General features: G+C 62.6%; 1 protein-coding gene across 4 annotated transcripts in view; it reads left to right on the top strand.

Moving 5' to 3' along the window:
- Positions 1-1,346: 1,346 nt before the first annotated feature.
- SARDH (sarcosine dehydrogenase) overlaps positions 1,347-13,546 on the top strand; it is a 54,975-nt gene continuing 42,775 nt past the window's right edge. The window contains exons 1-8 of one of the 4 annotated variants that reach the window (XM_079111893.1): positions 1,347-1,449; positions 3,957-4,319; positions 5,384-5,562; positions 6,338-6,517; positions 7,151-7,274; positions 7,452-7,552; positions 11,542-11,646; positions 12,295-12,424. In XM_079111893.1, coding sequence (XP_078968019.1) covers positions 1,413-1,449; positions 3,957-4,319; positions 5,384-5,562; positions 6,338-6,517; positions 7,151-7,274; positions 7,452-7,552; positions 11,542-11,646; positions 12,295-12,424 — 1,219 coding nt within the window. In that variant the 5' untranslated portion in view covers positions 1,347-1,412. The remainder of the gene's footprint in view (positions 1,450-3,956; positions 4,320-5,383; positions 5,563-6,337; positions 6,518-7,150; positions 7,275-7,451; positions 7,553-11,541; positions 11,647-12,294; positions 12,425-13,546) is intronic. The other 3 variants (XR_013759449.1, XM_079111892.1, XM_079111891.1) reach the window with 3 other exon arrangements.

Below are 13,546 nucleotides of genomic sequence, written 5' to 3' on the forward strand. Positions count from 1 at the left end.
GCGAGATCTCTGCAGGTTTGCAAATAAAGAAATACACTTCCAAATAATGAACAAGTCAAAAAGAAGTTATAATGTAATTATAAAATATTTCAAATTTATTTTTAAATTTTAAGTATGTTTAAATCATGGAAATCTTCACATCAAGATGAGGAGTCCTGCTGGGCCGTCCTGGCAGGCCCTGGTGCCCTGGCGGCTCGAGCCTTGTAAGGGAGTCATGAGGGTGTGTGCTTCCCTTGCTGGCGGGGTTGTTCCTCCAGCCCGGAACGCAGCCTTAGTCATCAGGTGGGACTCCCTGAGCATTTTCAGATCAGCCGTTTACAAGGTGACTGGTCCGAGTAGGAAGGTACAACCGTATTAAATACGCACCAATCTCAGGGCTTTGAAACTACACTCTTCCTGGAGGCTCTGTCCCACGGCAGCTGGTTCCATTCGCAGACACTTCTCCCTCAGTCACGACTCGGTACATTTATTTCTCTTAATGACTTCACTGTTTCTGGAAGAACACAACTCTGGCACGCAGGAGCTTCGAGGCTCTTTGTTCACCTGGGTCCCTGTGGGTAATTACCCCACACCTTCATCCAAGCCCCTGGGCCTGAGAGGCAGGGGGATGTGACGAGACCACCCCAGCCTCAGTTCTCTGCAGGTCCATATGAAGGCAAGCCTGAGTGGGTTGGGATGACCGTCAGCCAGCAGAGGGCGAGGGACAGCCCATCAGACAAGACAGTTGCGTCTCACTCCCCGAATGCTCTTGTGACCCAGACATAGCATCGTGTCTGTGGTGTCCCTGTACAACCTCCAGGTGCACATGAAGGTCCAAGGGGAGGCTTCCGCTGCAGGCCCTGAATTCACCTTCCAGCCAGCAGGAAGAGGGTGGGTCAGACGGGAGGCTCCAGGCCAGGAGGGCAGAGCGGCAAGTCCACCACGGTCCTCACTGGGATTTGTGGGTCAGGGGCAGCCCTGCCCCCCAAGCAGTGTCCACCAGGACTCCCACTCACTTCATGATCTCTTCCTGGCGCTCTGGGAGGAGAAAACTCACAAACCTGCCCTGAAACAGGCATCTCAGGGCCGCAGCCAGCTCCTCAGGCGGGAACCAAATCTCACAAAGGAAGAGGTGGTGAGAACAACCCAAGGTTGTACAGGCTGGCAATGGGGCCCTGGGACAGAGCCTGGCCACCTCCTGAACCATGTTCCAGCACCCAGGGAAGGGTGGCCTTTGCCCTCTCCCTGACCTGAGCAGGGTGCTAAATGGCTCTGATCGATGGAAGTCCCAAGGCTGACCCACAGCCAGGCCCACCTCCAGCCACCACCCCTGGTCCAAGGTCCAGGGTGTGATAATCAATACTGCTGGTCTCAGAGGGCGGGACCAGAGAGCCTCGGCCCGGCCACTGCCCTGGGGCTACAGCAGTGGCCGCATGCCTCCATGCCAGGACCCTCGGGGCCCACCCTGGGGTGAGCAAGCAAGGCTGGAAACAGGCACTTGCAGATGCCCGCACCAGGGACCCCGCTGGAGGGGCTGGAGAGCCGCCCCTGCTCCCCAGCACTGCCTCCCTCCCACTCACTGGGCTCCTTCAGGGTGCCGTGCTGGGCAGCCAGGCAGGCAGGGGCAGGCTGGGTGCCCGGCTCACCACCTAACGAGGCCCTGGATGGAGATGGAGTGAGTGTTCAGGTCACCTGGCAGGCCGCCCACTCCGATGGCACAGGGTTCACAGCCCTGTTCTGCCACAGGCCAGTGGAGCTGCCTGTTGGCTGCTGCCCCAGGTGGGCTGGCCAGCACGGAGGAGCGTGGTGGGCGGTGCGTCCCGGCTGATTGTGGGCGGGGACGCTGGACTGGCAAGGAGGAGGGGTGGCCAGTTCCACTAGACCGTTCCTTGGGGAGGAAGGAGGTGCCGCTCGGCCAGCAGTTGAGGGAGGCTGCAAAGGTACTCACCAGGGAGGGGCAGGGCCCAGCTCCCTCTGCCTCTGGCCGCAGGGACCAGGAGTGGGTGGGCAGGGCCCCATCCCTGAGGGGCGGCTTTTCTGGCAGCACCCATCATCCTCCCGCGAGGGTCACCTCTGGCTCCCGCTTTACGGTGCCGCTGTCGCCTGAGGCCTCAGGCGTGGTAAAGCCTCCCCCACCATGCGCCTGACTCCCAGCCAGGGCCGTCCTGCGGCTCCCTCCTGGAGGGGCAGGACAGCAAGTTACTGCTGAGGCAGCTGCTTGCAGCTGTCCCAGCCCCCAGCCCTGCCCGGGGACACGCGGACTGGGCGGGAGGTGGAGTGGCACGTGGCAGCTTTGGCACTGGGCAGTGTGGGAGGACAGAGGCTCCTCCTCCAGGTGTGCTGGGCGCAGGCCACTGGGGCAGTACTGCCGGAGAGCCCTCATGGGCCACGTCATGTCCACCTCCCCCCCAGGCACTGCTCCTGGGGCTCCTGGAGATTAGGGACTTCAGGACTGAAGGTGCATGTAGGTACGGGAGCACCTGCCCGCCCCGGCCAGCTGGACTGTCATACGCCAGGGGCAGAGGGTGACCTAGAGCCCAGGCCCGAGGAGAGCTCCTGCCCACAGTGCCCCCTCCCGCAGCCTCTCAAGGCACAGACTCTGCTCCTTCCTGCGCCCTGCTCCTCCCCTTGGAGAAGGACACTGGGGTGAGTGGGGAGGCCCTGACCAGTGGAAACCTGGGCCCCACTCATCCCTGGCCACGCCCAGGACAGGGGTCTGCATCCAGCAGGCCTTGGCAGTGCCCACGGTGCCCGTGGTGGGGAGTGTCAGGGTCCCAAGCCTTCCCCAAACAGCCGAGGTGACTGTGGGCCAGGAGGGTGGGCAGGGGCAGTGAGGGCAGCTGAAGTGGCCCTGGGAGGTCCCAGGGGGCGCTCTGGTCTTGGCTCCTCCCCTGTAGAGTCCAGGCAACGTCCTCTGGGCCTCAGTATTCTGGGGTGCTCAGTGAGAGCGGACGAGCATGCCAGCGCCTCTCTCGCTTCCTGAATCAGCTGACTGATTCGGTCACCGAGCCCAACGCGGGTGGTACCTTTCCCTCAGCACCTCAGTCCAGCCCTGATCCCGGGAGAAGGCCCTTTGAGGGGTCACCCGTCCGTGTTGGGCAAGACCCACCCCAGGGAGACCCCTCGGCACCTTCTGTCCTTAGAAGGCGGGCTCCCTGTGACCTTCTTACTAGTAGGTCTTCCTGGCTGGGGAGGTCTGGGGGCTCCTGGAAGGAGGAGGGATTCGGGATGAGTGCTGAGGGCCCATGGGGGGCACCGAAGAGGAGGGGGCTCCTGCCAGGAGTCCCAGATGGCCCTGGGAGTCGCGGCCAGAGAAGAAATAACTGTCTGGGTCTGAACCAGGATGGCCCAGGGGGCTGGGTGGGTGTCCCCCCAGGGGGCTTGGTGGGTGTCCCATTTCAAGGCGGCTGCCAACACCTGCTGCCCATGGTCCATGCTGCTTCCCCCACAGCACACCCCTCTTGCTGGCTTTTGCCGGGTGTAGGTGACCCATCCCTTTGCAGGCCCTGCCCTCTGGTGCCTCTGCATATCTCCACTGGGGGTTCCCAGGGGGAAGGCCCTGGTCCAGCCTCCAGCCTCCCATCTTGCTCTCTGGGTCCCCATGAGACCAGGGCACTTTCTTGTTCCCAGTCCTTGGTTCTCTGTCCTTAGGTCCCTTCCCTCCTCCTGGTCCTCCCTCTATGGACAGCCCCACTTTCCCAGATCCTCTTTGGGCACCTGTCAGCTGTTGGTCCTGATTCTCTGCCTCCCTGTGGTCCCTGCAGCCCCTGCCCACCCAGAGCTGCCTCCCCTGGACCCAGCTGCAGCCTGCTGCCCACCAGGCTCTGTGTACGTGCTGCATGAATGAGCTGGTCATGGAGAAGCAGCAGGAGGGAGGTCCTGGGAGATAATGGCCTGGGGCCACCAGGGACCTGAGAACAGGCGGGCACAGCCCCACTCTGCCCCAACTGCACCCCCCCGCCTGGCTCTCTCCCCAGCTCCTGAGGTGTTGAAGCCCGGGGTCCCCATGGCCTTACTGAGCCGAGCCCTGCGTGTGGCCACCACCTGCCCTCGCAAGAGGCCTGCCCAGGGCCTGGGGCTGCAGTCCCGAGCCAGTGTGGCTGGCCCCACAGCCGAGAAGAATGTGCCGTACCAGCGGACCCTGAAGGAGGAGGCGCAAGGCCCTGCGGCAGCGGCCCGAGGACCAAGCCAGCCCCTGCCCAGCACAGCCGAAGTGGTGGTCATTGGTGGTGGCAGCTTAGGCTGCCAGACCCTGTATCACCTGGCCAAGCTGGGTGTGAGAGGCGCCGTGCTGCTGGAGCGAGAGCGGCTGACATCTGGGACCACCTGGCACACGGCAGGTAGGAGCCAGGGCTCGGGGGTGGGGAGGCAGTGGGCACTGGACACAGCAAAGGGTCAGTCTGGGTTGGTAACCACAGTCTGTCAGGGACCGCTGAGGGAAAGACCGCTGAGAAAAGGCGTGTGGTCAGTCTGAAGGTGGGACCATTTGGGGACATTGCTTGCCCCCCATCAAGTCTCTGGAGAGCTGTGTGGGGGGAAGGGGCAGATGCCTGTGCAACCCCAGATGAAGCTGGGACCAGGCCGGAAGCCCCAGGCAGCTGTCCCCGTCCCCAGACGGCCACCAGGGTTGAGTGGTGGAAGAGAATGGATGGGGGCATCCGGTGATGCAGAGCTGTGACCTCCTAACTAACCAGTGGGAGCACACATTGAGCACCTCCAGTGTGCACATCCTCACCTCAGGACAGCCAACCTCTGCTTCAGACCCTTTAACCAGTGGTGTGCTGGAGACCTGGTCTCCTGATGGGCAGCCACTCCTACCCCCGCCAATGTCAGCTGCCACGGTGAACTTCATCAGTGAACTTGGAGCTGGAAAGAGGTTTGCAGCCTGGTCCTTGAGAGCTGGTGTGAGCCCACAGCCCTGGTGTGCAGGGCCCCCAAACCCCCGCGCTTGCCTTCCTGTCCTAGCCGGGCCTTTGCAGACCCTCTACAAGCTCTGCACCGCACCGGCCTCCCTGGTGTCCCCTGGGGAGGCCATGGAGGCGTTGGTGGGTCCCAGCCAGTGTCCTGGCCCCATCATTGGTGTGCTCTGGGACCTTGGGATCGGACCTGTTTGGTGCCACCCTAATTTCACCTGTAGAGTAATCATGGCCTCATTGGAGGGCTGCTTGGAGGATTCTGTTGCTCATTCTGTGACCTGCTTAGCACCAGACTTGGTGCACAGTAGTTGCTCAACAAGCGGGAACCCTTAATACTGTCACCCTGAGCTGTTCCAGGGCCAAGGACCTAACTTCCCATTGTGACCCAGTCACGTCCTACCAACCCTCTCTGGGCTCCCCGGAGTTTGCACCTCTCCCTGCCTGGGCAAAGGGGTGCAAAGTCGCTGCTGACTAGTCCCACTTGCCAGGTCTGCTGTGGCAGCTGCGGCCCAGCGACGTGGAGGTGGAGCTTCTGGCCCGTACAAGGCGTGTGGTCAGCCAGGAGCTGGAGGAGGAGACCGGGCTGCACACGGGCTGGATCCAGAATGGGGGCCTCTTCATTGCCTCCAACCGGCAGCGCATGGACGAGTACAAGAGGCTCATGTCGGTGGGTGCGCCCGGGTGGGGTAAGGCACAGGGGATCAGGTGGGCGGGCAAATCCCCCAAGGGGGACAGAGGCGGTGGGCTCCCCGGAGTGTTGGAGAGTGCGCATGGCGCAGGGAAGGAACCCAGATAGACCTGGGTTGAAAAGACTGGCGCTGCCCGCAGGTGGCTGGGCCGCCGCCACTCTTCATTCATAATTCCCCGAAGTAGGATCAGATTGACTCAGCTCATCCCTAGTGGGGTGGAGCCTGCCCATATAGGGACACGCTCATAGACACTTGATTGGCTGCCATTGAGCCAATCAAATGTGGTGGGGGCGTGGCCTGACGGTCCCGAGTCTCCTGCCAAGGAACACAGTACAGTGGTCGAAAATTTCTTCAACCATTTGACCTGGGAAACCCTATCCACAAGCCCAAAATATGAGGCCGTGGAGGAAATTTTAATTTATTTTGTATGATTAACCTTTTGTACCAGCTATCGGCCCAAGTTCCTCTCCACTGCCTAGTGGCCATCCCCTGCATCCTGAGGGCAGCTAAGGAATTGCCCTGGTGGCCAGGGTCAGAGTGGAGGAAGCGGGCCTGGCGCTGAGCCTGCCTCTGCAGCCACGCTCTGTTCCTTCACCCTCTGCCGAGTGGATCGGAGGGACAGCCCCTGTGGGTGGAGGTGGCTGTGGCTTTGGAGAAAGCGGGGTGAGGTGGAGCCTTGGAGGCCCAGCTAAGGGTGTGGGAGGACCCCCAAGACTGCTCCCCACAGCCTCCCTCTCCTCTGGGTCTCCCCAGCTGGGCAAGGTCTATGGTGTGGAAGCCCACGTGCTGAGCCCGGCAGAGACCAAGGTTCTGTACCCTCTGATGAATGTGGACGACCTCTATGGGACCCTGTACGTGCCCCAGGACGGTACCATGGACCCTGCCGGCACCTGTACTGCCCTTGTCAGGGCGGCTACCGCCCGAGGAGCCCAGGTACCGACAGCTGCAGGCTCTGGTGCTCTGGTGCTCTGGCTCCGAGCCCATCCCTGTTGCCTGAGGACCCCAGGCTCCCCCTCTGCCTGCTGGGCCTCCTCTCGGAGCCCACCTGCTCAGGGGAGGCTGTGTCCTGAGTGTTCACCCCTACCCGCCCCAGCGTCCCGCTCTGCTGCCCAAGCAAATCCGTTCAACGTTCCTGCTTATGAGTTTTATCATCCTTTGTCTCGACCCCACGCATGAATGTAGAAAGATTCAAAAAGACAAATAAGCAAAAAGGAAGAAATGGGATCATCCAGCGGTGCCCAGGGGCTCTTCTGTGGGGACACTGCATCCCACACAGAAGCAAGGGCTCCAATGCTCTCTGACGGTTTTCTGCTGGACAGTAGCCCACCTGCCTCCCGCCGACAGCACTTCCCGGGCAGTCGGCTGCTTCTCCGCCTGAGCAGAGCTCCTCGGCCCTCCCCCACCTGCTGCAGGCTCTCCAGGTCAGGCCTGGACAGTGGATTCCATTTCCCTGATCACGTGAGATCTGCCGCCAGCAGGTCCCATCCAGGAGGCAGCCAGTAAGGGGGCGGTCAGTGTCCTCAGGGAGCCCTGAGTGGTTCCATGAGCAGTTCCTCTCAAACCCAGGTCATTGAGAACTGTCCAGTGACTGGCATCCGTGTGCGGACGGATGACTTTGGGGTGCGGCGAGTTGCGGCTGTGGAGACCCAGCATGGCTCCATCCAGACACCCTGTGTGGTCAACTGTGCAGGTGGGAATTGTTTCTACTGGCCCCTGAGTGGCCACACTGGCTGTACCTTGGCCAGGCTCTGCCTTTGCTGGGCTTCTGTCTGGGTGGGCAGACAGGTCTGCAGAGGCACACCGTGTCTTCTTGGGGGCAACCCCTCCAGGTGCCAGTAGAGCTGAGCGGTGGGTGCTCTGCCCGCAGGTGTGTGGGCAAGTGCTGTGGGCAGGATGGCTGGAGTCAAGGTCCCTCTGGTGGCTATGCACCATGCCTACGTTGTCACTGAGCGCATTGAAGGGATCCAGGTAGGTGGGCCACCCTGGCTGTGTCAGGCAGCGGCGGGCAGGATGGTGGGGTGTGGGACTTAGCTCCAAAGCCCAGCTGGGCTCCCCCTGCCCTGAGCCTCAGTCACCTGGTCTGTGAGATGGATGGTGACACTGGGTGTCTCTGGGTGGTGCTGGAGCTCAATGAAGCAGAACAGGGGTACTCTGATGGTGTGCACCCCTGGGGCCTTCAGGCCTGCTTCCTCCTTGGTGCCCCAACCCCAGTCCAGCCTGTCCCGGGAGAGGCCACCAGGCTAGCTTTTGCCATATTCTGTGCCCAGGAGTTTCCAGAACCTCAAATGTTTGTGTGCTCCCGAATTCGCCCTGCGTGCCATGTGGAGGGCACCAATTGCTGGACAGCCTCTCTGAGAGCCCTCTGCCAAGGCAGGCTGGGGGCCCGGGTCACCTGCAGTGCTCTGTCCCTCCTGCTCCTGTCCCTCGCCACCCTCCCCTCACGTGGTGGTGGCGGTATCTTCCTGTCACCTCATCACTGACCCCCTTCCTCTCCTCTGCTGTCCACCAGAGCATCCTGTCCCCTCCCTCCCTCCGCACCCATCCTCCCCCTTCTCATCCTCCACCGTCCATCCATCCCTTAACCCATCTCTCTGCATTCCATCTCCGCCTCCCTCCATCAAACACGGGCTGGAAACCCTGCTCCCCAGGGCTCTCCTGGAGGAAGACCTTGCCCGGGGAGCTACAGTACCCGTGCAGACCCCAACCGGATGAGGAGGGCTCTGCTGGAGAGGCACAGGGAGCCACCAGGACCCCAGCCCTGGTGCAGGTGGAGCCTGTCCCAGTGGGCCACGCCTAGAGACACTTGATTGGCTGCCCTTGGACCAATCAAGTGAGGTGGAGGCGTGGTCTGTCTGACAGCCCCAAGTCAACCCTGTTGGTCTTGGGCTTCCTGGAGGAGGAGGACATGAGGGTGGTGGAGCAGGGTCACTCTCAGAGCCTGGTGGGCAGTTCAGAGAGCCTGGTCACAGGCTGTGGGGCACGGAGCATGTGAGAGGCCAGGCTGCACTTGTTTGGGGCCAGGTCCCAGTGGGGAGGGTCCTGGACGTCTAACTCCGTGCTAAAAGGCTGGTCCCTGGGGACTGCCCCCACCCTGCAGGAGCCTGGCTTCCCTCTGACTGCTGGGGAGATGCATGCCTGGCCATTACATGGACTGTAGTGGAAAGGGTGGGGGGCACCCCAGCAGCCGGCTGCAGGGCCCTGGGCCAGTCCCTCCTCCAGACTCACAGGTCCATTCATAGAATGCAGCTCATGTCCAGAAAAAGCTTGCTGAAGGCAGCTAGGTGCTGTGTGCTGGATGAATGTGAGGGACACGGAGTCACACTGCAGCTGTTGGGGCTGAGGGTTCCGTGTCCCCAGGCCTTGAGGAGAGCCTCTCCTTCCAGGCAGCCCCTGGTTTGCTCTCAGGTCACTGTGGGCTCCAGGAGGCTGAGTCTGGGAGGATGGGGAGGGAGGGCAGAGTCTGTGTCCTGGTGATGGGGCTTCAGGGAGAGTGTCCACCAGGTGTCCATGGAGTCCAGGACAGGGACCATCCCTCTGTCCCTAATTCCTAATTCTTCCTAATGCCTGACCCAGTCCCTCTTTCTGGGCAGCGGCGGGGCAGAGTTGACTGCCTCCCTTGTATGAATTTCAAGATCAGTCAAGCTGGGGGGTGTTATTTACAAAATCAGTCATGGTCCCCATGCGTCTCTGGGTGCCAGGGCACAAGGACAGGGCCACAAACCCCAGCTGCTTGAGACTGCAGGAAACAGAGGGGGGTTGGGGGGCGGAGATCCCCACACCCCTCTCGGACCACTGGAGGGCTCTGGGAGGCCGGCCTTCTGGAGGCTACAGCTGGGGAGAGAGCTGGCTTCCAACCTGGTCTGCCCACTGCTGGGGTCTGACTCCTGAAGATGTGGTGTGCTGCCTGCCTCTCCATCCACATCCGCTCAGCGGACTCCGGCTGGGCCACCTGGTGCTGAGGTCACTGCCCTGCAGCCTCGAGGGCCTGGGGGCTTTGTTTGGAGGCAGACCTGCACAGCCCAGGTGGGCGTCCTGTTCTCCCTGAGGGCCGAGGCTGTGCTGCCTGGGGATCGCTCAGCTCCTGTCCTGGCAGCAGGCAGCTCTGCCCCCACCTCCCTTGGCGGCCACAGCCCCCTCCCCTTTCCTCCCGGTCTCACCTTCCCGGGTCCTCCCGCCTGTTTCTGCACACAGAGCAGCTGCCCTGACTTTACCTGCCACCCAGGGCAGGAGCAAAGGCACCCAGTGAGTGAGGACCTGGCCTGTGCAGGTGCTCGTGAGGCAGTATGGTGCATGGGGCAGTCCAGCCTGCTGTGCCCTGGAGGAGCCCAGGCAAGGTTGGGGCATCAGGTCTGCTTTCCAGAGGAAGCACCCACAGTTTGAAGCTGATGGAAGGGCGCGTGCTGTATCAGGAGACATCAGCGGGCCAGGCCATTCTGGGACAGCCAGGGCAGGGTGCTCAGAGCAGCAGGGGACACACACAGGAAAATCCAATTCCAAACTTGCTGGAGCAGAAGCTGGGCTTCCCTGGCCACTAGGTGTCCCCACTGTCCTGCTCTATGGAGCTCCTGGGCTCATGGTGTTTGGGGGTAGGTTATTGCTGACAGCTGGAGACCTGGAGACCTGGAGACCGTCCTGATGGCCCTGCTCAGTGCAGAGGCTGCTGTGCCCACGTGGACAGGCCGGACCCTGGAGCTGGGGGAGGCGGGGACTCCACCAGGTCCCTTTGGTCTCCGCATGTCCCTCTCCTGCTCCTACGTCCCAGGTGTGTTCTCCAGGGAGGTGGCGGGAGGCACAGGGAAGGCCACTCCTGGTGGGGGAGCCCAGGGGCCCGGGCCAGCACGTCCCCTCTGCTGGTCTTCTAAGTGGCCTGTTCTGCTGTGCGTGTCCATGGTTCACCAGTGGGCAGGTGGAGTATGTAAGGCGGTCCACTGGCCCGCTGATGTCCCCCACAGCTCAGTTCTCTGTGTAGCTGTCATGTGTCACACACACTCACACACCAGGCCCCGTCCATGCCGGTACTGGTCACTTCCCATTGCCTCTCCCTGTGGCTCTTCCGGTCTGGACTTTGGCTAGGGTGGCGTTCCAGTCTGTGGCCTGGTGCCTGCCTCCTTCCGCAGCCTGCCGTCTGCTCGTGCACACGCGTCTGAGCGGGACGTCACAGCCGGTCACCTGGCTTTTAATCATCCGTGCACTGACGAGCAATCGCGTCGTTTCTGCTTTCAGGGTCCTGTGGGCAGAGCTACTGGGAGCACCCCCAGTTCTCTGCGTCTTCACCTCCCCTGGGTGTGCTCGGATGGGTTCAGTGGCCGAGTTCCACGGCCAACCCGGTGGCTCTCTGAGGGTGGCGTGCAGGGCTCAGTGTCCCACATCCTCTCCCTCGCCCTCCGGGCCTGTCTCTGATTCCAGCCTCCCTGCTGGTGGAAGCCACCTGGGGCGTTTTCCCGATGCTGAGCTTGCTGACCATTGGCCACTCTTCTTTGGAGACACAGCTCAGGTTTTGCCTGGTTTTAGAGGCTGCTTGTGTTGTTACCCAGTTGTAAGAGTCCTTCATGGAATCCGGGCCACTGCTTCAGCGTGGGTCGGTCGACCTTTCCTCCCAGCGTGGGCCTCTGTTTCAGTGGGGTGTCTGTAGGCAGGGGTGCATTCGCTGCCTCCTCCCGCCCTGGCGCCTCTCCTCATGTGGTGCCGCCCTGCCGGCTGGAAGCTCTGCACAGCTCCAACAGAAGCAGTGCCCGCAGAGTGGTTGGCATCTGCCCCTGCTCCCGCCTTCCTGGCTGCACCCTCTCCTCTCTCCTCCATTGCTGGTCCTTATGGGACTGGGGGAAGGGAGCATGTGGGGTCCTCCTGCGTGTAACCTAGAACGCAGAGGAGGCGTGTGGTCCGCCTCAGGCAGGACACAGGAGCCAGGCCCCGCCCAGCCCTGCCTGGCACCCAGGCCTCTGTGCTCTGCCTTCCAGAACATGCCCAACGTCCGGGACCATGATGCGTCTGTGTACCTGCGCCTGCAAGGGGACGCCCTGTCCGTGGGTGGCTACGAGCACAACCCGGTCTTCTGGGAGGAGGTGGGCCCGGGGCCTGGGATGGAGAGGGGCAGGTGTCCTGGCCCCGCGGCCCAGAAGGTGTCACAGGCTTGTGCAGAACCGGCGGGCCAGCCTTGGAGTGGGAGGCTGTGCAGAGGGCGGGGGACTCCAGAGGAGCCCAGGCCCCCAGCCCTGGTCTGTCAGAGCAAGGCTGGCCTTCCCACCCCAACGGCCGCAGCGCTGTCACCCCAGCCAGCTGCTCCCCCTGCGGCCCCACCTGCGTTCACATATCCAGTCCACAAACAGAGCGCTTGCTGGCCGCTTGGGCCCCTGCTGCTCTGCTGTCTTGAGGTGGGAGACAGAGGTGAAGCCCCTGCCTGGGAGCCTGTGATTTGCTGGGAGACAACAATCAAACATATGCCACCTGTTCCTGGGTGGTGACCGTGTGCCAGGTCAAGGCGACAAGTTAGGGATCTGCCAGAGAGACTGGGGAGAGAGGCTGTCCCAGACTGGTGGACAGGGCAGGCCCCCAGGGGACCAGGAGAGTGTGCCAGGCACAGGCTGCCTGAGGCCCTGGAGGCTGGCCCTGTACCTGGCTGGCCAGGGGTCTGGGCTGCCATCACAGGCAGGTGTGGCAGGAGATATGTGTCTGCCTCAGGGCCAAAGGAGACACCCGTCCTGCCTCCCCAGGTGTCCGACAAGTTTGCCTTTGGCCTCTTCGACCTGGACTGGGACGTGTTCTCCCAGCACATCGAAGGTGCCATCAACCGCGTCCCTGTGCTGGAGCGGACAGGAATCAAGTCCACGGTCTGTGGCCCAGGTGAGGGCCCAGGGTGGGTGTCCGTGGGTCCCTCATGGTGATGGTCGGGCTGGGGACGCCCTTCCTGAGGGTGGCCTGGGCTGGCCGCAGGACCCAGGGTCAGCTCTGGCACACTCGTCACCTGCTGCAGCCCTGGCCTTGCTGGGTGAGGCTTTCCTGGCCCCTGCAGGCCTAAGAGGGCAGTCATTGGCCCTGGGACATGGCCAGGGCTCCCTCTGGCAGGCGTGCCTCCCGTCAGGGCTGCGTCTCTGGACTTGGTTTTCTCCTGCAAGGTGGGAGCATGGGGCCTTGTGCCAGCACCCGAGAGGCTGGGCGAGGCTGCAAGGCTGGGGCTCACCTGCCGTGATGCTCGTGTGGCGGCCCCTCCCCAGCTTGCACCCAGCTTCATCCCGTCCCCTGGTCTCAGTGGCCAGCACCCAGCAGGGCCAGAGGCCACTTGGGTAGGGCTCCAGCCACAGGAGAGGACCTGCTTGCTGGTCTCCAGGAGGCTGAACAGAAAGTGGGCTGTGCTCCCTGATGCCCACCTCTGGTCTCGTGGAGCAGCCCAGGGGGTCAATGCTCACGGACCTCCAGGCTCCGTCCCAGGTGGGGTATAGGCCCTGGCAGAGTGGCAGCGTCCGGGAGGCGGGAGCCTCATGCTGACCTTGGAGGCCAATATCAACTGCATGGGACCAGCCGCCTGCTTCTGAGCTGTGTGTGGCCCTGAGGCCACCGGACAGCCGGGCGGAGCCTTCATTCATGGACAGTCGTTCCCACTGGCTCCAATAGGCCCCAGCCTGGCAGCTGCAAGTAGCAGGCCCGGCTGCCTGGAGAGGGTGGGGCCCAGCCCTGGGCGGGGCTGCGGGATGTGTGCTGGGCGGGGCAGGCAGCAGACGTCCCACCTCGCAGTTCCAGCAGAGTCTTGGGGACGTGAGCCTTGCCACCATTTCAGGCCAGGAAGAGAAAAGTTCAGAAAGACACACCAAAGGAGAGTTGGTGTCCTGGGCCCGACACGCCCAGCAGCTGTGGTCAGCTCTCCGGCACCTCCGGGTGCTATGTGGGTAGAATACCCGCTCAGCAGGGCTGGCACAGCTGGCACAGCCACGAGGAGCCACAGGTACAGTGCAGGCCTGGCACCAAGTG

Source organism: Sciurus vulgaris, assembly GCF_902686455.1.
Source record: "Sciurus vulgaris genome assembly, chromosome: 15".
Lineage (NCBI taxonomy): Eukaryota > Metazoa > Chordata > Mammalia > Rodentia > Sciuridae > Sciurus > Sciurus vulgaris.